At 39.7% G+C, this 24,741-nt stretch overlaps 1 protein-coding gene across 8 annotated transcripts in view; it reads right to left on the bottom strand.

The window, feature by feature from the left end:
* The window catches only part of CNKSR2 (connector enhancer of kinase suppressor of Ras 2), a 213,431-nt gene that overhangs the window by 29,577 nt on the left and 159,113 nt on the right, over nucleotides 1-24,741 (bottom strand). For all 8 annotated transcript variants that reach the window (XR_009961790.1, XM_062603648.1, XM_062603646.1 and 5 more), the window contains 3 exons: nucleotides 18,389-18,456; nucleotides 12,884-12,984; nucleotides 11,125-11,668 (listed from right to left, as the gene is read on the bottom strand). Coding sequence is in view for 7 of the 8 variants with exons in the window: in XM_062603648.1 (XP_062459632.1) it covers nucleotides 11,125-11,668; nucleotides 12,884-12,984; nucleotides 18,389-18,456 (713 nt within the window). In the remaining variant the exon portion in view is untranslated. The remainder of the gene's footprint in view (nucleotides 1-11,124; nucleotides 11,669-12,883; nucleotides 12,985-18,388; nucleotides 18,457-24,741) is intronic.

Below are 24,741 nucleotides of genomic sequence, written 5' to 3'. Positions count from 1 at the left end.
CATCATTTTAATGCCAAATATAGAGGCTTTAAAACACTGTTATATGAATTCTAAACCAGATTTTGCTATTTTTACAACAGGAAGATACTCTCGAGTTCTCTATGTCTCATATTCACCAGTTCTCAAGTATTCTGTAATGACTGCTTTGCAAGTATAGGAAACACCATATCAGTTGCAAGGAGCCCACTGACATTAGCCTCTGGATGGGTGCTGTACCAGGAGCCTCCCCCAGGCCATCCTGCCTCACTCGAAATCTGATTTTCATTTAACACAGAACTAAGTGCACAATAATCCCCAATTAAGTTTTATTATTTATTCTCATTGATTTTGCTGGGTAAAGCAATCAGGGTAAACTTCCTCCCCATTCAGTGGCTAGGCCTTGTCGCACTGCTGCCTGATCTCTGTCTATCCCTGAATTTATAACCACGATAAAGCTCCCAAGAGAGGTTTCCTTAATTTCACTTCCTCCTTGTATATCTTCAAAATTAAGCTAATATTTCAAAAACTGTCCAAAAGGTGGTTTTAAATAAAAGTTTTTGGCAGCCTCTCTCCTCAGTTTCTAATGGTGATAACAATTCAAATGCTTTTTTTAAACAAATCAGTGGTGATATTTTGTATTCCAAAAGGCCACAGTCTATCCCTCTGGAATCCAGGAGAGAAGAAATAATTAGCTGCTATTATTTTATGCCAGCCATACTCGAAATGTGGAGCCATCCTCCTACTTAAAAACAGCCATTTTCTTTGTCGATATACAACAAGATACCACAGAGAACTTGTTTCTCACTTTGTCTGTGAAATGATGCTATTTAATAGCACCACACTAGGTACAGTGATGTGTGAGTGTTAACTATCATCAACAAGATCCAACACTCGCAAATTGGGGCCACAAAAAGGAGACAAACAATATTTATCTTCTAGCTTTTGAACCACAGTTTTTGAAAGCAAAGCTATAAACCTTTTTTTATTAACAGGAACTGAGATCCTTGCAAAATTGCCTGATTATAGGGATTTTTAGTTTTTATCTTTTTTAAGTACCATATTATCATATTTGTTTCATAAGAACTGGCAATGCTTGACACTGGAAAACAAAAGAAGAAGATCTTACAAATAAAACGCACATAGTTAGTCTAAGCTCTGAACAGTTGAGGGACTGACTCAATCCAAACTGACAGAAGGATGAGCCTTCGTTTCTCCACCTATCTTCCTTGGTTATTTAGATGTAGAACAGATATGAGACAGGGCACAACATTTTCCTTCTAGAAGTTTAGCTGCCAGAAGTGAGCAATATTAGCCACCTCTGACTCAAGGTGCCCTCTGATAGGAAAACCCAAGCCCAGACAGAGGAAACACCAGGGACTAGTTGTTAACAGGGAAGACTGCATCATGCGAGGTTCTCCTGAGGCTGCCCTGCATTGGAAAACAGTCCCAGGCTGCACTAACGACCTGCATGGTGGATGGTGGAAGAGAATAAACCTATTAAAATACACAAGCACAGAAGTGCAAGGAAACATCTTGTAGACTGCTGGCGGTCAGTGTCAGAAGTTGGAATGATTTGGAGGGATGAAATCTCTCCCAAATTTCGCACAGCAATGTGGTCAGTGCTGTGCTAACAGACACAAAGCCTGGTAAACACCAGGTTTGTCTGCAGGCTTTTGCTTTTTTTTTTTTTCTTTTGTCTGCTCAGGTTGTTAGTTTTACAAAACGTGATATTTTTCTGTTGTTTGGTTGGTTTTAGCCCAATTATTTAGACATTTTAAACCACGTAAAGTTTTTATTAACATCAGCTACTTAATGTATATACGCAAGAGGCACAGGGATAATTAGCTCAGCTATGATTAGAAAAATAGCCATTTAGAAGAAAAGCATTTGGAATACTGTACAGCATGAGCTGAAATATGAAGTACAATATGGTTGAAAACCAGATACTTATCACAGTACAGTGCATAAAACACCAGGGTGAAGCAACCTTCCTGGTCTCATCCAGGTGCACTGCACCTGCCATGGATGCTGCTATCCCAGAAGAGGTGGGAGGCATCTGGTAAAAACAGGGAAGCTCAGCAAGAAGGGTCAGAGCCTAGAAAGCACCATCTGTGAGAAAAACTAAATCAACCTTCATAACAAATATTCATCTTGAAAAAAAGAGCTGCTGTAATGGAGCAGTTTTGTTTTCTATGCCATAATGGAAAAGAAATGGTAGACTTGAATTGCAGAGGGAATGATTCAATATCCATTAGGAGAAAAAAAAAAAAAAAATCCTTTCCAATACAGCAAAGAGAAAAAGCACTGTCCGGAGGGAATGAGGAATACTGCTAGAGATGTTTAAGGACAGATTTGGCAGGTATAGTGGCTCCAAATTTAGTGGGTAACTTTCGAATTCACTTCCATCTCACTGGCTCCAAGACATGCACAGAACATTTACAGCTTCACCAGAGCCTTTGGAGATGCTGCCCTCCTGCAGTGGAAATGTTTAGGAAACAATATGCCTAAACATAAGCATCTAGTGTCATTTTATCTGCCAAAGAGTATCCAAACAAGTTGCATAGGGATGGCAGGTTGGACACATGACCTACACAAGGTCTGTGACCCTCTGGAGCAGCAGCTAGTGGCTAAAAAGAAAGGAAAGTCAGCCAAAAGGCCAGGCTGGGACCTTGGAAGGTTAACAGGAAATTGCCCTGCAACATTTATTTATAGGCCTCCATGACAATCTTCATCTTAAATCCAAGATCTACAAGGACATCTTTTTTAACAATAGGTTAAATGAAAAAAACCTGCTTTGTAAAAATTTGGCTTTTCCAGAGTCTCCTGTCCAACATAAACAAATCTAGCAGGATGCTGACTGTTCACATGAGGGCTTTAATATCTCATTATCTGCTGCACATGATGAACAGTAATTAAATAAGAATGCATGCTTACACAGTGACAGAAGTTCAACATTCAACTAAATCACAGACATCCAATGACCTTCCAAGCAGCACTAATTCAAGTTCATCCCTGCATATGTTTTACAGTTGCCTTGCAAGAACCTGAGAACCACAGACAGCAGATGGTATCACCTGAAGATGTAATTTGAAAAAATTTTAGTCCTCTATTCTCCCAGTTCTACTGGTACCATGTCATATCCTGATTTCTTTATAATCCATTATAGAAAGGGGTTTTTGTTTTTTTTTTAGCTTTGAAAAATGCAAAAAAAAATTAAAATTATATATTTCAAAAAAACATTCTCATGCTCACGATAGCCAGTTAATGTTTTTAACTGTAGGCGTCTGTTTCCTTTGCATTTAGAAACTTTCAGATTAGGCTGAGTACCCGCTGCATCTCAAAGAGGAACTATGCCAGTTCTACAAAAATCCCAGCAAAAAAAAAATGGCTTCCTCATGTATTATGCAGTGGTCAAATCTGAGAGTGTCTTTAAAACAATTTTCAGTGAGTTTCAGCAAGAAGATTTATACAAATGATTAAAAATTATGTATGTTTCTCATGATTGAAATAAAAAATGAATCCGAGTCTATATTTTGAGACAGGAAAACCTTCTTTTTAATGGGAAACGATATGTTAAATTAAAAAAAAAGTCTGATTTTCCTTTTTGTTTCAAATTTCAAAAAAGCTACATATCCCTTTTTAGAAATGTGACTGTATTATGCTTCATAAAGAAAGCACATTTTGAATTGAGGGGGAGGAATGTGCAAGCACAAAAAAGGCTGTTTTATATTGCTATCGAGACCTACCAGGCCAACAAACTGGGAAGCAATCTCATATCCTATGGTAAACAGACAGCCCCAGAGGGCTTGGACTGTCCTCCCTGGATGTGGTCTGCCACTGATGAGCTGTCTTTTCCCAAGGAGAGCATGTCTGCAGCCAGACTCAGACAGAGCAGTGGCAGGGACAGTGCTTGCTCACACCAGAAAGAAATGGAAAAAGAAATGATTTTCCATTTCCAAGAAATGGAAAAATTCAAGGCAAACCAGATTGCTTACATAGCACCTAGCAAGAAAATTAATGCAGAACATCATAGGAAAAAAATAGAAATATATTTGCACATCCATAGTTTCCTTGCTCCTTCACCTATCCTAAAGGTGTTTCTGCTACCATGGCTCCATTGACAGCCACTGACTTAGTAACATAATTGGGGAAACTCTGTGAGAAAAGCAATTTGTAAGAATGGCCACATAAGAAATTCTCTTCTGCATTTCTTTTTGCCTGTAAAAAGACCACTTAATCCATATATTTCAAGCAAAAGCAGATGAACTTTGTTTGCAGTGACATCCAAAGCTATTAAAACTGAGATAAGAGTAGGAATTTACCCTTCCTTTGCATTTTTAGTAGCACAAGCAATGGAAATCAATTAAAATTTAAAATGTGGCAACAACATATTTGTGGGTAAAATGCATTCATATGTAAAAACACTAAGGAGGCAAAAAATTAAACTACTTTTATTTTTGTTGACAGCCCATATTGCTTTCTGAATTGCTGCTTAGTAAATAATTCAATATTTGGCTTTCAAACACGGCAGGCAATTTTCCCCCCTTAAACTGAAATTTAAAATCAGAATACAGAGGTTCTGTATCCCATCACTTTTATTTAAAATACAAACCCATTCCTGCAATAGAGTTTCTTTTGCATATGAGAACTGGAAAAGCTTTATTTTATAAATTTTAAAATTTTAATTAAAGAACATGCTCAGAAAGAAACATACCTACTCCCAGTACTTATTTATCCAAGCTAGTCTTAAAAGATAATAAATAGTCTAAACCACATTTTTTATACATGCAGCTGAACATATGCACATACATATGCGTCAGCTGGAGGATAATTAAGCAACTCTTAGTTGACAATTTTCCCAAATTGCAGTTGCTTCTAGAAGCTTATAGAAATTCCTATTCAGATAAACACATACCTTAAAATTTAACAAGGATAAAAAGCATTAGCCTGACATATAACCTAGATTATCAACAGTGCTGTCCCCTCACCCATTCATTTTCAAATATAACAGCTCTCATAGGTTCTCACTGGATCTTATGAGAAATGAAGCATTAAATGGTTTAGTTAAGACGAAACCAACAAAACCATCCAAGAGCATGTGAAGACATGCCATTCCACCAGACATTTTGTACATAAAGCATTTGCTTTGAAAAGCAGCCCAGGTGGTACAGCAGCTACTGTCTTGCCCTGCTTTTCCACAGTTCCTTCCTCCCTGAGACTGTGAGGCACCTTGTGCACATATAAACCATCTGTATCAAAGCAGTGCAGGCTAGTCATTCACACTATAAACCAACAAGCTTAAGACCATATTTCTGAACACAACTAGGCAGTATTTTTTAGGCAAGCTCATTCTGAGTTATTGAGGAAAGCTAGCCCAGCAGGGGCAGTGGGAAGGTGGTCTCCTCCTAGCAGACAAGGCATTAAAAGAAGCCTTGGTCCTTAGCCCACGGGAGTGCAAATGCCCAGTCGGGTGCCACATGAAGGCTTAAATGGGAATTAGGAATGAAAAATCAGATCAGAGTAAGAAAGCTTAGGAAAAGCAGCCATTTCTTTAGTCTGTTCCGTGTGTGAGCACACATAGGCTGTGCCGCCCAGAAGGATGTTGAGAAAAAAAAACAAAAACAACCCTGGCAAATATACTGCTATGTACAGGACCGATAGTGGATGTAGCAAGCTAGAATAACATCCTCCTTAGTGTCCTAGAGGGTGCTGCACTTCCTGCTATTTGCCAGCCTCAGAAGGAATGTTTCTAACATGAAACATTACCTGTGATTTTTCACAGCTCCACTTATTTAAGACACTACCAGGCATTCTACTACCAGACTTCTACTACCCTAAGTTAATTCCAGAGGGGAAGATACAATATCTTAATGGTCTCTCCCTGGCCTCCTGGTGTGGATAAAACTAACTAGGTGGTCAGAAGACAGGACAACCTTAATGGTATCTTCTGTAAAATGGAAAGAGGCTGTCAGAAAAGCAAATGCCCTATTAATTTCAGACACACATCCCCATCAACTCCAGTGCCCTTAATCCAGGCTTTACACATTACTCATCCTGACTCCCACCTTTCACTGTTGCCCAAACCCTGCCAAAGTGAAAAGACACCCTATTCAAAAGGCAGAGAAGCAAAACCTAGAAGTGGTACACAGCATACCACTTCAAAACATAGTGTTTAATTAGCAAAGAGTGATCTTTGAGGGAAGCATTTGCACTGCTCATTACAGCCCTCTCATTAAAACCAGGGAAGCCTCCCTGTACCTGTATTTCAGAACTTGAAACATCTGACCTTATTTGGAGTATATTTTTCATTAGCACAAACTCCTTCTTGAAGGCAAATATCACCTAGAATGTCACAAGGAAATACCTTCTTGGGCAAAGTGTGTGAAACCACTGCTAGTCATAGCACTACTCCTTAAACCCATCTGTGCTATTTTGTGAAAGCACTGCACCTTGAAATTCATTTCTGCAATTTGTAGGTGGGGTGGGAGAAACTGCTCTCAGTTTCTCTTGCTACTTCCTAATTATTTAACTGGGAAAAAAAAGGAGAAAGTCTCAGGCTTGGTACCTTAGCACAAACAGACATTCAGTATCTCTTTCAGTGACTGTGAGGGATCTCTTTCACATCAAAGGGAGCTTTCCTGAAACCCTTTGAAGGGATTGGACATCCCTCTAAGCTGCAAAATACCAGCACCAGCTCCTCTCTGGCCTTTGGCAAGTGTCTTCAGTGGTTTAAGGTTAAAAGTCATGTTTCAAAGACTGGAACATGAGGCTATGATGTTCCCCTAGGCCAGTGCTCGCTAGACTATGTGAGACTAAGTATGGGATGCTGGGAGATGTTGCAAATCTGCACAAGGGCTTCCAGTGATTCAGCAAAATGCCAGGGAATACATGTGAGTGTGCCCAGGCGTAGGAAACATTGTGAAATCTTTTCAAGGTGACACAAGTCATGCATGGAAGATTGTTGCATCTCATAAACACTTCAGGGGAGCAAATCAATGCAGCAAACAAAAGGCTCCCACCCTTCAATTATCCCAAAAGGACAGCCAGTGATTTATTGAAATCTATTGAAGAGTTTGTTATAGAAGATACTCCAAAATTATGAGGATGGGATCGAAAACAAAAACCCTAAAACACATGTCAGCAGGAATTACAGTACTCAAAGTGCAGAACAAGGACATAAAACTTGCAGAAGCAAGAGAAGAAGAGGTGAGGAATGATGCAGAAGGAAATGGGGTTAAATAGTGGGAAGACAGCCTAAATTATTTCTTTCTGCTGCAAATACCTTTTCAAACTCAGAGACATCAATGCTCTTCTATCCATATTCCTGAAGACATCTTAAGGAGCCCACACAGTGGAAAGCTCCTTTGCACACTGTTGCAGGTCCCAGGTGTGAGTTCCCTGGAGGTGCATCAATCCTGCTCTGGCCAATCCCACAACACATCCAGCCAGCAGCAGAGCTCCTGCCCCAGCACTGTATAGGCAGGTCACAGCAGCAGAGACTCCCACGGATGCTACTGCTTTCAAAAGACTTTTTCAGGGAGTATGGAAAAAGGTACAGGTTTTTCTGTGGCTAAGTCTGTAGCACCTACAGCCAGTTACACTCTGTAGAGATCTAGTATATTCTCTTAAATGTGGAACCCTTAGTAATTTCTGTTATTGTGCCAGAAACCAAAGTCTTTGAAAATGAAGGAACCACCATCAAAAATAATAATAAAGCAAAAAATGAAGCAAGCTTTCCTAGGACAAATCATGAAAACAGTCTCCCAAGAAGATCCCAGAAGCATTCTTTGGCATTAAGTAGTGAAATCTGTCAAAACACAAAGCGCAGACAGCAGTGGGGCCAGAGGGGAAGTGGGGTGGCAGTGCCATGATGCACAGCTGTCTCCTTCTGTTGCCTCCTTCTAGCACAAGACAAAACTGAAAAGCCCCAGCTTGTCCTTCACAACGCAATCACAGAAATGCAATGCACTGTGCCGTAGCCATTGACATGCTCCCCTCATGCAGGCTGCCTCTGAACCACACAGCAAGAGGGACGGTTGGTGCCATAGATCTGAATGTTGTTTGGCATTTTCATAGGCTCAGGAGCGAACACACAAACTCAAATACCCCACAACAGGATCCTCTTCAATTACAAAGAAAGAGACCATTACAGGACGGTGTCAATATGGAACATCTAAATGAGTCACACAAATGTCATTTTAATTAGGGAAATAAAACAACCCATCAAAGATTAGCAATGCAATGTTCATGTGATATAACGAGACAAAAAGCAGCAACTGAACACACAACAAAGTCAGGTCCTCAAAGACAAACACAGGAAAGGACACCCCACATTTTCAGTTTACCATGATATATCTAGGCACTATAGAAGAGCTGACGCACAAAATTATTTGCAGTGTCAGTAAAGTCTTGTAATATCTATTTAAAGCATAAATTAGTAATTAAGAGAGATCAGATGCTTAGTTGTTGCATGTCAGTGTAGCTTTAGTAGAAAGTCAACAAAACTATGTTAGATTATAGCAGCTGGTGACAGCATCTGAAAAAAACATGGAGCTCCTAATTTGCGGTGTGGTTATTTGAGAACAATTCTGCAAAAGAAGTTGGAAGAAACAGGACTGCATTTTACTGTTTGATTTAAACTCAAGAGGTTTTAAAAGTGGGAATGTAAAACCAAAAAGCCGAGAAAACAAACTTTTGGCAAGGATGTTTGACTTGTACAGCAACAACTGCAAAGGAACTGCATTCCTTGTCCCGCAAAAAAAGCAATAAGAATGATTAAGCTTTAAAACACGTAACTGTACACACAAGAACACATATAATCATTCAAGAGCTCAGAACTATGTCAGGATCACAAATGTGTAAGGCAAATAAATACATTTAAAAGGCTCATCTGACACCACATCAAGGAATGTTCAAGGTGAGATTAAAACATTTCTAAAAGGGAAAGGATTCCCCTTCGCCAGTCAGTTGCAATGTTTCATTTTCCCAGAGCAATGGAAGGGAGGGGGGCAATGATGGAGCATGCACAGGGCACCCACCCTGTCAGCAGACTTAGCAGTTAAAAGCAAATCTCTCAGCTCAGAAACTGGATTTTGCACCTAATAATACTACTTGCGTGAAATCCCTCCTGCTTTTTACTGTTAAGGGCACTGGAAAAAGTCAGTGTTGCAAACAGAACACTGCAGCCATGGCAACAAGCAATTCAACACTTAAACTTTTCAACAGACTAAACAGTATTTTCTTTCTGTTTTTATAATTTCATGGTCAATAATTCACCATGAGCACTTTACTTGTCTAGCTGTTCGTTAATGTCTCAAAAACAACCTCCTGTTAAAGCTTCAACCAAGAAAACCTTCTCCCTCAAAGAAAAATAAAAGCATGTGTATACAGGGAGAGCACTTAAAAAATGAACCTTTTTTCTCCCGTTTTGGAAATTGACATAGAAAGATGGAGAAGGGCCCAAGTTCTGGCACGTTAAATCAAGCATTAGCCCTTTATTAGTACAGTACATTATTAAATGCTACAATCAGCAACCCAAAAGCATTAAAATTGAGATTTAAAACACCTAACAACTTAGGCCTTGCAACAGTATCTCTGAGTAATGCCCAAACAGCACAGGAACTCCAGTGGGAAGTCTCCTTGACTCTTTCTGTTGACTGTAAGGATTTTGTTTTAAAATATTTTTATATTGTTATCAGCAAAAACCCATTTGAAAACTGAAATGGAAGGCTAAAAATGAGATAAAGCATTCTGTATAGCCAATGAAATTTAACCCTATTAATTAGACAGCTTCATTTCACAGTCAATTAGAGTCTAATATTACCCTAAAAAATGTATGGGTTTTTTTGGAGATGTCATGCATGAACGCAACTGAAATCGTGCCTTTTTTAACTTTTAAAGGCATTGAATTTAGTACCTGCAAAAGAAATCACAGTTTTCTCAAAGTCAAGAATTTGAGATTTTTAGAAACTACTGACTGAAACATGAGGGCAATGGAAAAACGCTGATCTCTCCTAAGCAGACTAAATAGCATCCACATGGATTTTAATGCTCAGCAAAGGTGCTAACCTTAATGAATTATCTTAGCTAGGTAGTTATCCAAAGCTTGCATTTCCTATGTCTTTACCATTTTTATACTCCTTTACTGCAGTGAAAAAAATGAACATGAAGGAACCAGACAGTACAGACCCTTTGAGAACTTCAGGGATCATCCTGCTTTCCTTGCCACATCAGGTAATTTAATTGCAGCATGACCCCACAACTGATGGATGCTGGCTTTGCTGACTGACCCTACAACTTGGGTGTGAATTCAGCTTTGCTAGCAACACATGCTGAGAAGCTCCATAAATGACAGTGAAGGACAGAGCATGAAACAGACACAGAAATATGTTTACGCGTTCAGAAGGAGCAGGGACCTTCTCCAATCCTTGTTTATTTGCATTAATTTGACAAATAGCATTAATATCTATGGAGTTAATGTGCCACACAAGAGACAGTTATTCAGCATTATGATTTTTTTTTTTTTTAAGCCTCGCTGGTTAGATATTCTCTATTAATTTTTTCATTTTCTTCAAAAGATTCTTTTTTAACTTCTCTCTCTATAACTCATAAGGTGAAGAACTGGGGAAAATACACTCTCTTTTTCAACTTCTTAGAGCTTCTTGGCTGTCTTTTGACCTGCCGCCTGGTTACCACACAATCTCAGCCTGACCCTGCACTCCAGGGTTTACCAAGTGTTTTTCACAACCTAGATGGAGTTGGATGGAAATTTTTCTAAGTATGTCCTGAGACATACACGTGTTGGGGGGGAGGATACTGTGAAAGTGGAACTGGGAAGAAAGCATGGAAGCAAAACCCATTTATAACTAAGAATTGCTGGTAGGAGGTGAATGGTGACCAGCCTACAGGAATGGTGAGCAGCCTACGGGGTGAGCTGTAGGGGAAAGCGTCTGGTGATCATGAGAGGTCATGCAACACTGATTATTAAGCCTTATACAAACGGCAAATCAAAGAGGTGTGTGACAAGGTGGGCCTGGTAAAACATGGGGATGTTGAAAGACGGGGTTTTTTTTTTTGATAGGAAAAAGGAAAAACAATCTCCACTTTACACAAACAGGAAAAGCCACAGAAATATCCAATACTTACTTTTATCTTCCTGGTTTTCGTCTGCTGCTTTGCCCTCCTCTTCCTCCTCCTCCTCCTCCTCCACCTCCTTCTGCTGTGCTTCTTCATGGCGATCGGCGGCACCAACTGAAAGGCTCTGGCAGCAGTGGTTGAAGCCGCTATCCCGAGGCAGAGTGAAACTTCTGGGCTTTCCCCCATTCCCATTCAGCACTTGCATCCGCTCACCCTCCACGAGGGGGAAGGGGCCGTAGTGGTCTTGCAAGTGGCACTTCTGGGTGGGCAAGGTGGACTGCCGCCGGTGCTCGGGGGAGACCACAGCCACCTCGGAGAACACAGAGTCCTCCAGCGGCAGCGTCTGCAGGTAGTGGAGTCCTGAGCTTGTCAGCGGTGTCTCTATGAGGTCCTGCCAGGAGCGCCGCTGGCTCGCCGTCTTGCGCACCGGCGAGTCGGTGGCGCTCCCCGCCGCCTCCGGGCGGAACTCCTCGTGCGACGACTGCGACTGGGAGGTCTCCGTGGATGAGAGCCGGCTGTGTTTTGGCTCCACATAAGGGCTTGTGCAGCTCATCTGCAACATCAGCAATGGAGCAACCTTCAGATCAGTGTACACCGAGACCTAGCGCTCATAATAACCATGTACTTTTCATTGTCACTGACACCACCCAGTTCAGTAACAAAGGCATAATTTTACCAGATTAACCTGTCCTGATCCTAACTTCAAGGCATGTCCATATCTATATGTCACACCTGTAGGTCAAACACTGATTCTTATTCATAATAGTAAAGATATCAGTATACTTACTATGTCCCTTAGTGTATAAAATAAGCCAACACAATTATTTGCAGTAAAATTGGCAGAATATAGCACTATGGAAGACATAGAAGAGGTGTGCTTGGTCCATTAAAAATCTTATAAATGACATCCAAATGCCCTGTCATCCTATCTTGCTAAGAATTTCTTTGGAATCATGTTTGCAGTGTTTTGGTGCAGTTTAAAGATCTATGATCTGGGAAGATAAAGTATTGCATTCAAATTAAACATCATGAACAATCCCTTTCCCCCAATTTTTCTAATTTTTGATTCCAAATTTTTGCATTTTAAAAACTATATTCAAGTAAGATGCATTAGTTAATACTGAGTATATGGACATGAAAATTAAAATTGCCAATGTAGAACAAGTTAGATGTCCATACTCTGGTTTATACCAACAACTGCTTCAAGAAGAAAGCCAAACAAATCCCCTTGTGTTCCAATTTACAGACGAACCTACTTTTTCCACAACAACAGAACAACTGGTATCACTGTTTGCAATATAAGACAGAGCATTTATATGTTGGCATTTCTCTGGAAATTCAAGTGCCATTTGTCACTGTAAAGCTTCACAGCACAACTGTTGGAGTCTTAGAGAAGAGCCTGTGTTGTTACTGAGGCAATAAGATTTTGTCAGAGAAGTCGATAAGAGGGTGGTGAGGGATTGCATGGATGAGTAGGTGATCATCATGAATGAAGATCAGGAAAAAAAGAACTCTGTAACTTAATCTACTTCATACAGTGAGTGGGATTATAAATCCATGTTCTCTGCAAACCAGTTGAAGTTAGGCTGCTGGAGGCTATTGAAGTTAGCAATGCATGTGACTTAACAAATGCCTTAAGTCAGGTACTGACTCAAAAAGGTATGCTAGAGTGTGCCTTAATGTGCACATGCAGATACTTCTAGGCAGGAGAGCACATAAAGGTGACGCTTTACCTAGTGATCCCTTTAGACAGTTGCAGGTGACTTACCGAAGGAGGCCGTGGGTATGTGTCATACGGGGGTGGTGGGCTGTCTTGTTTGGGTGTTGACGGAGTGTCAGCTTCCTCCTTATCGCTCTCACTCCAGTAATCTACAAATTACATACAGATCAGATCAAGAACTACCAACACACTTTGGTACATTCATGTATCAGAGACTTGCTTTCACAAAACCATCCTTGGTATTACTGAGAGATAAATACTAGTGAATGCTGTAAACATTAGCTGCTGTAATTTGCAACTGTTTCAATCTAATTGTTTTAATCTAATCTAAATTCAAAACATTATGTGGTATACTAAGTCTAATGCCCCATTGCAGGTATTAAACAACAACCTGCAAATGAGCCACAAATTTAACACTTGTACACTCCTTATAAAATACAACATGCAGAATATTCCTACTGAAACTATCAGATTTTCAAATACTTATACAGCCATAAAAATAATTATGACTGGACATACATTGGCTGGAAAATACTGAAAGTATTCTTTGAACAGAAAGGATGACATTGTAACTTGCTAAAGTCTTGTTGACTGCAAATAACATTATCAAATATAATTAGAACCAACTGGCAAATCAAACAAGTAGAGGTTACTGCACACATGAATAATCAATGCTATTTTAATACCTATTTTCTCCACTGTATGCTGCCAGTTACCCAAGCTTTTAAATTAAATTTCTATTAACAAACAGCTTCTTTAAAGATAAGGCAGAAAAACTAGTTTTCATATATCTGATTCATAAAACAACTGCTGCCATGTTATCCATGCAAGATCATAAAGGAAATATGGTAAGGAAAAGTATGATAATGACACTTAAGTGCAGAGTTCCAAAAGATGGATAAGAAGAAACTACAAAGGATATGAGGATCCATTTTGTCATGAAATCAAGTCTTGGTCAAGCCCATTTGATAAGTTTGGTAGCTTGGTCAAAGGGCAAAACACATGGAAGAAGTTACCACATGGGAATTTATATTTATTCTGTTGCAAATATTTTTGAAGCAGAACAGCATCTAACAAAATGGACACTGGACTTTAACAGTCCTTCAAAAAGAAAGCTGCCAACTCAGCTCTAGATAGGTAACTTTAATATTTTGCCACGTTGTAAGACATGTGCAAACATTTCTGTTGTCACCTTCTAGTATTTGGTAAAACATTGTACAACAGGACACTTTAGCTCAGACTATTCACAGACTAATCACAGGCAATTTTCACTTTGCCTAGAAAGTTTTCAGTGAACTACTTAACTAACTTACTACTTTCTCTTTGATAAATGGAGAAAAAAAGATTGATTGCTGCTTCATAGAATCATAGAATAGTTAGGGTTGGAAAGGACCTTAAGATCATCAAGTTCCAGCCCCCCTGCCATGGGCAGGGACACCTCACACTAAACCATGTCACCCAAGGCTCTGTCCAACCTGGCCTTGAACACAGCCAGGGATAGAGCATTCACAACCTCCCTGGGCAACCCATTCCAGTGCCTCATCAGAAGCAATCTAAGCTAAAATCCAAGCTGGCACAACATACAATTTTGGCTTTAATGATTTTTTTTGTTACTATGATGATTTTTGTATTGTATGATTAATGACCTACCTGTAACTAAAGTTTTAAAGATTTAAAAAAAACCCCTTATCTTTAAATAACACCATCTTGAAACAGCTCTCCCTACAATTTTGTATATATTTAGATTGCAACAATGGTAGGGACAGCTTTATTTATCTATTTAATTTTTCCAAGTAGAAACAACTCCATCTTAACTCTAAGTCTCCTGGTTTGCATCCTTCAAGCTTACAGCTGAGATTCTCTTAAAATAGTACGAATAAGTAGCATAAGCAAAGTTTTTCATGAGTATGAAATAAAAAAACCCCAAACAGTTTCATCTAAAGATATCTGCAAATAAGTAATTTTTGGTGAATGAAAGACTAAATCAGTGAAAACTCTTTTTAAAATCACTCCTAGTTTTAAGAAAACTTGTTTCCAGCAACTAAAACCACCTGAAAACATTGGCATATAAGCCTGCTTGCTGCATTACAGCAAAGCCTAATGGCATGTGCTGAGAGGCGTGTCAGAATTGCATCACTCAGTGACACTACTGTAAACTTGGAGCTCAACTGTTTATTCTGAAAGTAATATTTAACAGCTTTAGTGCAGGTTCCAATTTTGGCTAAAAATACAAGGAGGTTCTTGCTGTCAAATCCGCATTACATAAGCCACTGTATGATCCTGCTTTTGTGCATCTTACCTCAGACAGGGAATTTTGTTGGCAACCTATGGCTTGTCTAGAAAAATTCTGCTGTCACAGGGGTCAAGTTCCAGATGGAATATATGAACATAGCCTCACACCAGCTTTTAAAAATGTTCTGCGTTTAGCAATTGACTCATTAGTCTAAAGTGCGTATAATGCTATCAAACAGTTACCGTATTTCCCTCTCCAGATTTTGTCCAATTCAGTGATGGACAAGCTCAATGCATCAGGAATATCTTGAAAGCTTTCTGAATAAGCAAAAGACTTAATGTATTATATATAAACTAACACTGACCTGCCATTTGCCGATTAAGTATTTTCTATTTATATAAGCTAGTATTTTTTTCTCTGATTTTATATGACTAGAAAGTATATAACTTCTCCATCCGAGGAAGTCTCTTGCCATATTGCTAACATTCATTGCATTTAATATGGAAAGCTGATGATATTTTTATAAAACTGTTCTGTACAGAAGGTAACATTTTACTCAGCAGTACACCCACAACTCGGTGATTTGTGCATCTCCAAAGCACCTGAAACATATTTATGCACTTTAGATTCAGAAGCATTCAACTCTTAATTGAAACAGGCTTGACAACTACTGTTGAATTGTTTCAGAGGTATTATAAAGCTTTGCTGCAAAGGGCTGAACTGAGCAGAAATAAAAGACCTTTTGTAAAATCAAATATGTAGATGACAGTTGGTACAGTCACTGAATATAGAAAATTCCAACTTCATGGTTTTTACAGTTGCAAAAATCTAAGTGATAGAGAGGTTTTACTTTGCTAACTTGATGTCTCTCTTAATTAGAGACACTACTGAGCTGTTTAATAGCCCTTATGCTGGGAGCGAATGATAATAGCTAGAGGCATAGAAGTACTGTACATCGGCAAGGGGGGAACATGATACTGCTTCCCATACTAAACACAACTAAGCAACACAAAGAGGATATAGTTTTACCTACCTGTATATCAATTTGAGTGAATGGCTTTAGAGTGGTAATAAGGAGCTCTGTCAGTGCCTGGGATATAATTTCCATTTTAAGTAGGGTCTCATTGATTATCTTCAACAGGAAGACATTTTAATAATAGGTAACACAGGCCTGGATGCACATGATCTCATGCCTAGGAGTGGGATCATCTGCTATTTTATTACTCAGTGATTGCTTGGTAGCAAAAATATTTCTCCATATCCATCTGGATTTTGAAAGACGTACCATGTCTGTAATTATGCACTTCGACAGCGTGAGCATAACTGTTCACACACCTTTTCACTTACTGTCCCACATGTTATTACAATTCTAGTGCCAACCTGCTGTCAATAAGAGTTTGAAATTGGCTTTGAATACTAACACAGAGGATTTCCTAGAAGACTCCAAGATTCAGAGTTTGTTCACAGCCTCCTCAAGAAGTGACAGATGGCATAAAGGTCCCTCCAAAACAGTTATTCTAGTGCTGCCTGGGGAGTACAGATTTCCTAACTTGATTTTGGAGTCTGGTGAGGCACTGACAACATGACTGGAGGAACAGTGAGCATAGCACTGCTATGCTGGGCTGTGTGAATATGAAGGGTCTGGTGTTAGATGTGCCAAGGACTATATCAGACGAAAAAAGGGTGTGGGCAACACTCCCAGGATGAGCAGTTGCATTTACTGGAAGATGAGATTAAAAATAAGGTAACAACAGGTACAACCTAGTTATATTGTACCTGTTGGCAACAATCTGCTGTTGTACCAAATGGCAAGACCAAAAACCTTCCCTTGCACACTGCTGCCACTGAATTACAGCAGTATTCTGTGAGCCACTGCTCTTCAACCCCAGGCCATCCCTCTAGGATGCTCTGTGGTGAGGCAATCAGGGTATGAATCAACGAAGATGTAATTTTCAGATCTTTTAATCTTCTACCACTGCAGGATGTCCTACTCTCTTGATGTTTCTACCTGGCTGCTGAAGTCACCCTTGCTTCTCACTGGGGAAAAGTGTATTTCTGCAGTGTCTCTCAGGAAAACGGCACTACAGCAACACAGTGCAGAGAGACAGACCATACGCAACTATCTCCTCCTGGTATCAGACCTGAAGGTCAGGGCTAAGGCTGCTGTCACATAGGTTGGTAGAACACCACAACTTTGGGGGGCAAGAAGGACACCACGTGGCAAATGCTGAAGCCTAGCAATAGCCTTTTGAATACAACTCTCCCTGAAAAATAGTTAGAAATATGGTCTTTGTAAAGGAAAGACTAGATTAAATACATTGCTGCTGCAGCTCTGACCTATAAGCTTTTTGGGCCAGAAGACAGAACCTTACTGAGGGAGTCTGCAGAGCCACAGGATTAAAAAAGTGAAGTTTTGACTCAGTGGGCAGCGGGCAGACAGGCATCTGGATAAGCTCTGGATCACCATGATCACTGCAATTTTCTGGTGTCTGCTGCCAGGTACATCTGTAAAAGAGAGCACGGACTCAAAAGCCAGCTGCTTGCCAAAACAGCTAGTTGGATAGGAACACTTCTGTGGATCCATGTCACTGGCAGTTCTAGGAAACAATATCCCCAACACAACTGAGGACTGAGCCTTTCTTTTTCCTGACTGAAAACAGGATTTCTACTGCAGAAAACTAAAGCAAAGCAACTCATTATTTTATACATGCCACTCTTCTAAACCCATGAAATATTAGACATTAAAAATAAACAGATATAAAATGATGAAAAACTGCGATTTCAAATAAAGCCAGCAGGGCTTTAGCACAAACCTCAATATAGCAAAAGGAGTCAAAATCACAAAAAAATTAAATGGCCTTAAAATTAAAGTCTTTAGGGGAAATCCAGTTATGTCAACAGGCTTTGAAGAATGGTTTTGTTCCTGAGAACAATTTCATGCATTCCTCCCCCCTGTGACCTCAAACACCAAATAAAATGTTTAATTTTTTTTTTTTTTTTAGTTTGCAGATTCTTATGTTTCTTCTGACAGGGGACACAGACTCCTTGGCACCACATACCAGAGCTTACTGACGGTACATTTGCTGCTTTTAGCTATCTTCTGTGGCCTTCTCAGAAATAATCCAGTCTGTGGACCAGAAACTGAAGGAGCTAATCAAAATCCCTGAGAAAGAAGGAACTCTCTAAAGCAACAACAGCGATAACCCATGAGTGAATTGCTTTCAGATTATAAGAATGAGGCCTGATATACAGCAGGGAAAAAAGAACAGATGAACTTGTGATAAGAGCTGACAGAAGAAACCAAACTAACAACACATTACCTTGCTCTTGTTTGATCCTCTCTCTTTCTGCATAGCCAGCAGCAAGCATGTTAATTCTGTTTAGCCACCTGAAATAATATTAAAAAAAGCAGTGATACTGATCCAGCCTCTTAATTCTTGGGTGCATTTCTATAAAAACCAAACTTAGCAGCATCTGAAGGAGATTCAGGACAATGTAATTTTTCATATTAGACAGCTGCTTCCTTTGATACTCTTATGCAGGGAGTCTCCAAAGGTCTATGATTCTGCTGTTGAACAAACTGTTTTCACAGCAAAGGTTTTATTTCAAATGGAAAGCCATGCATGATGTCAAACATCTGTAAAATAAAGGATTTGGAGATCATCAAAGAGCTGTTAAGTCTGGTGCTCACAGATATGCCATCACAACACTCCTGCTGTTCTGATTTCTTAAGAATAAATACCACTTTTCAGAGATTTAAGCAATATTTTAAAGCCTGAATTGGCAACTTAGTAGAGGAACAGAGCAGAAACCAGCAATAAAAAGAACAGGTTCACTCCCAGTCGGTGAGGTTTAATTATGCCATTATGTGTTTTAAAGCTTACCTACAATGCCAAGTACAAAGAGAAGGAGGCAGATCAGAATTCACTTTTGTGTTCAAGTCAGAGAAGCAGAGGGAGGAAAGAAAATTGCCTCAAAGCCCTTCACATCTAAGGCCTTAACATCAATTTAGATTTGAAAAAAATGCTTCCATAAACTGCACAAATTAGAAAAACCCCAACAACCAAACCCAAAGTACAAAAAGAAAACCCGCCAAAAACCTAATCCCCACCCAAACTCTTCTAGCAGGGCTGTCATTGGCAACCATACACAGAGACAGCAGTGCACTGCTTCCACTTGCTCTCTTCCCCCATGGGGCTCTCAGTGTATTCATTATCCAATTACTAAATCAGGTCTTCCATCAAGGAGGCTTTAAACCACTATGACAATCTCCCGTGGTTGTCCATTCCATGGTAAATCCAGAATTACTTGGTCCAGTCATCCCATAGTCAGGATTTGACAGGCTTGGTTTGCCAACCTACTGGCTTGCAATTTTACTGCTAGGGTATACAGAGGGACAACTGAATTTAGGTTTGAGTTTTCTTCAGGAATGTGAAATGACTGTTTCAGAAAACTGTGCCTGATTGGTTTCATTTGTATACTGTATGCACAGGAACGCGATGTAGTATTGTCTCAGCAAGGGAATCACCATGCCAGCCTTTAAGACTATTCAGTGCAGGGTAAGCAGGAATCAGATCATAAAATGCAGTTGCTGTATTCAAAATTAACTTCTGCCACTGTTCTTCCACAAACAGTGACCACACATATGATCTGTAAAACACATTGATGGTCCATAAATCATTGCACAGACTGGGAAGAAAGCACACTGTACATTGGAAAGAGATTTACTCCTGAAGTGATTACACAATACTTCATGCGCCAGGAGAATAGGGAAGCTGAAGAAAAGACTTGAAATTTCAGTTGTAATTGTTAGGAAGTGCCATACGCTTATAAAAATAAATGGCACATGGGAACAGAAATCCAACAAATCATGTTTCAAGCAATGATTCCGCATCTTCATGGCAGAAAGGTGGCCCATACAAAGATATCTTTTAGCTTCACGTTCCTGGTAAGTGAAGGCTTTCTTTGGGGAATAAAGCCCACCTATTTTGACAGCTCTGCCAGCCCAAATCAGAGGCACTGAGGCAGGAACCTCACCCACAGTACTCTGGCCCCATGCTACCAAGGCACCAGCAAAGGCCACAGACTTGCCTGTGTCCAAAGGGTAAAGCAGCACAAGAAGAAAAGCGCCTGCTCTGTGAAATGGCATGACAGACAGTGGAAGTCTGCCATGCTTGCCTCTCGCCTATTTTGAATTTCACATTCCCCATTTGTCTCACGGTTTACCACTCCCCAGTGCAGACAGCAGGGAACAGTGCCCCACTGAGCCCCTTTGGATGGGGCTGCTGGCCCCAGAGTATTACATGATACACCTAACAAGGTTCTCCTGTTGGAAAACTTCATTCTGTCCTTAATAAGAGATAGCATTTCGCGTTAATTTCCCTGACAGTGAGGTTACCAATTAAATTAACAAACACATAATTGACAGTCAACTGATACTGCTTACAGCTATGGCAGATGACAGTTTCCAGAAAAATGTTATTTCCTGAAAAGTATGATCTAATGAGAACCCAGCAAATGTGTACCAGTCTGAGACAGAGACAGCAGCCTGACCTCACATTTAATGATCTTGTGCAGGTCATGACCTGTGTCATGGTCTGGAGTATCACCTGCAATGATTGTGGGCTGAATGAGAAGGTACTGATGTGGCTGTAATCTCTTAACAACCATGGCTTCTGAGCAGTTTGCCAGTTTAGAAACTAAAAAAAAATGGTATTGAGTTCTGCATGATTTCTGATATGTGGATGCTAAAGCTTGTTAGAATGGGTATGGTTAAAGAATTAATATTATTTTAATAAAACATGGCTAGAATTACAGCTCATTGAAGTTAGAGTCCTATGAGAAATCCAACACACTGGCTGGTATCACAGGGTAAATATTTCTTGCAGAATGGAAGAGGAGTACTGGGGACAAAAGTTCCAAGCATAGTTATACAAATATTCCTCACTACGAATATTAAAAGATACAGAGCCATAGGACACGGGAAGATTTAAATCTTTCTTCCCTGAGGTGTGCTGTATCCTGGTAGCCATTGTAACTTTTTGAGGGCAAGATGTCAAGGAAACATTCCTTCCTTACTGCAACTGCAGCTTTAATTTTCTTGTGAGAATTATAAAATCTATTTGTTAGGTATGACAGTAAATACAGTGACACTGGTAGATGCTACGGTCATCTAGATTTCCCCCTTTTTTTCCCCCTTCTTTTTAAGAATAGCACATACATTTCTTGTCAGTATTTAAGTACAACAATTTTACGACACATCCAACAGGATTAAGAAAAAAAATCAATCTTTCCGTAAGGAAAAATGCACGGTACTGGCACTCTCAGAGAACAGAAGGAAACATTTTTCTATCTTATCTCACGCTGCAGGTAGATGCAATGCTTTCAGTCAAAGCAGGGTGTCATATTGTCCATAATCATAAAGCTTGAGGATAGAGGACAAACTTGCTGTATGGAACTATGGAAACCTGAGAGTGTCTATAAGTACCCAAATGCAGTTTAACTGGAATGAAGAGGCCTGTGGAAGTTTTAGAGGCCTTCTGTATTGAAACCTTTCAGAGACATTCTCATGTGCTAATACTAAAAGCTGACTTGTCATCTTTCCTCCTGATCATGAAGCAACAGTAAGGAAGAAAACCCTTATAAACGTCAATACTCAACATCACAAAAAAGAGAAAGAGGACAGCTCAGCTACAGGTACTTCCTTGACAGCAGGTCAAGGAAGTTCTCATTTCTCATTCCACATGAAGTTACTGACTATTATTCCCCTGCCTTAAACATATAATTTTGGCAGCCATATATGTCATCACTAAAAAAAATGGACAGTTTGGAATAAAAAGGCAGAAAAAGTATTGTAAGTATTTAAGCCAGCCAACCCTGAAAAGGATGCATTTGGCTGTGAGCTGATGGTCAGGATTTCTGAGTAAAGAACAAATACTTGGTCCATATAGCAGCAGGCACAGCTACCATGGAAAATCAAAATAAAGTTACATATATTATCATCAGGTAGAAATACATGGACTGTCTTCTCCATCAGAATATTTCCTTGGAATGGGAATAACAACACATTTTCAAGCAAGATGTTTCTGTGACTATACAGTTAAACTAGCAAAACAGCACTTTGCATCAATAAAGGATATTCTGTCCTTCTTTTCACCCAGACTAAGTATGTTATATGCTGGTGCAACCATGCAGATGAAAGGAATTTCAGACAGCACAACAATAAAGTTCATAGTTCTCCAGGCTCCTTACCAGCATAATGGTGAGAAAATTTGAATAGTGACAGAGTTACCTGAGATTTAAATACCCATTTTATGTGAGTAGATAAACACAAACAAAAACTTCATATCCTGCAAACACTTAAAAAAAACCCAAACACAACAGCTAAAACATTTTATAGAAGGGATGAAGGAATTGAACCATTTTGATCTTTCAGTTAGACTGTGTATTAGCAGTTATCTACTTTCGTTTCTTCTGCTCCAAGTATAAACACAACTGAAATGACTGTATAATACATATCAGAATGCATGTCAGAAACCCAACTATAAAAAGAACAGAAGTTGATCAAAACAGTCTTAATTTTACTTAATAACTTGATTCTGTCTTTGCCTTTAGGTAGGTTACAAAATGCTTCTAGGCAAGAAGTATTTTATGTCTGCATCTGAAAGATTACTTTTTAGTAACCCACTTTTCTTATTTGCAATATATTGAGTTAGCTCAGTGTTTGTGAAAGTGAACAACTTTTTCTAATACGTTAAACAAAGAGGAAAAAAATAATTTGGTGAGACTCTGATGGCAGAATGTAAGTAATTCCATGTAAGAATGTCAAGAATTCCATAGACCTTGGCAGAGTTGGTTTAAATTTACATGTGTATAACTCAGATCAAAATTTGGCCAAGTTGATTCTAAATGAATTAATGAGCATTTATTTCAAACTTTGATAAAAGACTATTTGTGCTGGGAAGATAAAAAACTTCTAGTTCTTGGGTTTCAGACCTTCCAATATATTTTTAAATAGCTGATGCATATTTGTTGCTTCTTTCTGATTAGTGAACAATATATATATTTTTAACCTTAGAAACAAGGTGCCTTGTCATACTGACTAAGGACCTGCTGACAGAAATCATTTATCTACCACTATAGCTGAGGCTATGCCAAATAGACCATGCTATTATTCTGTTTGCTGTGCAGCAAATTGCGTTTTGAGTGACTGGCTTGACAGAATTATCAAGGAAAAGCAAGCTTAAAACTTTACAAACAAATAAAAAGGTTTTAAGTTTTCTGAGGAGAGACTTCTAAAGTAAGCCTTAGTCATGCATGAACTTTTGAAGAAATGTTAACAGACAGCTATTTCTAAAGTAAAGCAAGCATACTGTAGTACTGGCATATTTTTCCAGTCAAATATTATCAGTAAAGAACTGGCAGTACCCTGAAGGTCCTCTGCCAGGTAGCTGAATCTAGTACACACAGGAGAGATTAAACCATGATTATGAAGGAGAAACATGACTGCTACTGCTGAACCCAGGACAAGAACTTACTAACAGTTTTATGGGTTCAGTTTTATCTTATTTTTCCTCTGTTTTAAAAGCAATTTTGCTCAGCAAGGATCTCCACAGATATTATCTAAGATGGAACAATTCCCAGGTTGCAATAATAGATTTTTGTTTGTGTCCTCTGTCATAGGATATGCCACCTCTGGATAGGTGTATTCTATCCAGACATTGTCACCTCTGGATAGGTGGAGTCTTTGCTGGGTTGGAAATTGGCTGGATGGTCAATCCCAAAGAGTGGTGGGATATGGCGTCACATCTAGTTGGCAACCAGTCACTAGTGGTGTCCCTCAGGGCTTGCTGTTAGGGCCAGTGTTGTTTAGTATCTTCTTTGATGATCTGGATGAGGTGATTGAGTGCACCCTTAGTAAATTTGCGGATGACACCAAGTTGGCTGGGAGTATTGATCTGTTTGAGGATAGGAAGGCTCTGCAGAGAGATCTCAACAGGCTGGGTTGATGAACCAGCATGGTATAAGGTTAAGTCAATGGTATAAGGTCATGGTCAATGGTATAAAGTCAATGGTATAAGGTTCAAAAAAGCAAAGTGCTGGGTCCTGCATTTGGGCTACAGCAATCCCAATGAATGCTACAGGCTTGGGGAAGAGAGGCTGGAAAGTGGCTCAGCTGAAAAGGACCTGGGGGTGTTGATTGATGAAGGTGAACATGAGCCAGATTGTGTCCAGGCAGCCAAGAAGGCCAAAGGCATCCTGGCCTGTATCAGAACTAGTGTGGCCAGCAGGACTAGGAAGTGATTATCCTCCTGTACTCGGCACTGGTGAGGCTGCACCTCAAGTCCTGTGTTCAGTTCTGGGCCCTTCAGTACAAGAAAGACATTGAGGTGGTAGAGTGGGTCCAGGAAAGGGCAACAAAGCTGGCAAAGGACCTGGAGAACAAGTCTTATGAAGGACGGCTGAGGGAACTGGGGTTGTTTAGTCCGGAGAAGAGAAGGCTCGGGGGGACCTTATTGCTCTCTACAACTAACTGGAAGGAGCCTGTAATGAGGAGGGGATGGGTCTCTTCTCCCAAGCAACAAGTGATAGGACAAGAGGTAATGGCCTCAAGCTGTGCCAGGGGAGGTTTAGACTGGATATTAGGGGAAATTTTTTCACAGAGAGGGTGCTC

The sequence above is a fragment of the Pezoporus occidentalis genome, unplaced genomic scaffold (assembly GCF_034315485.1).
Source record: "Pezoporus occidentalis ecotype Australia unplaced genomic scaffold, CSIRO_AGI_Poc_V1 ctg81, whole genome shotgun sequence".
NCBI lineage: Eukaryota > Metazoa > Chordata > Aves > Psittaciformes > Psittacidae > Pezoporus > Pezoporus occidentalis.
The sequence above is the reverse complement of the archived record's forward strand: the minus strand, read 5'-3'. Positions and strand labels throughout refer to the sequence as shown.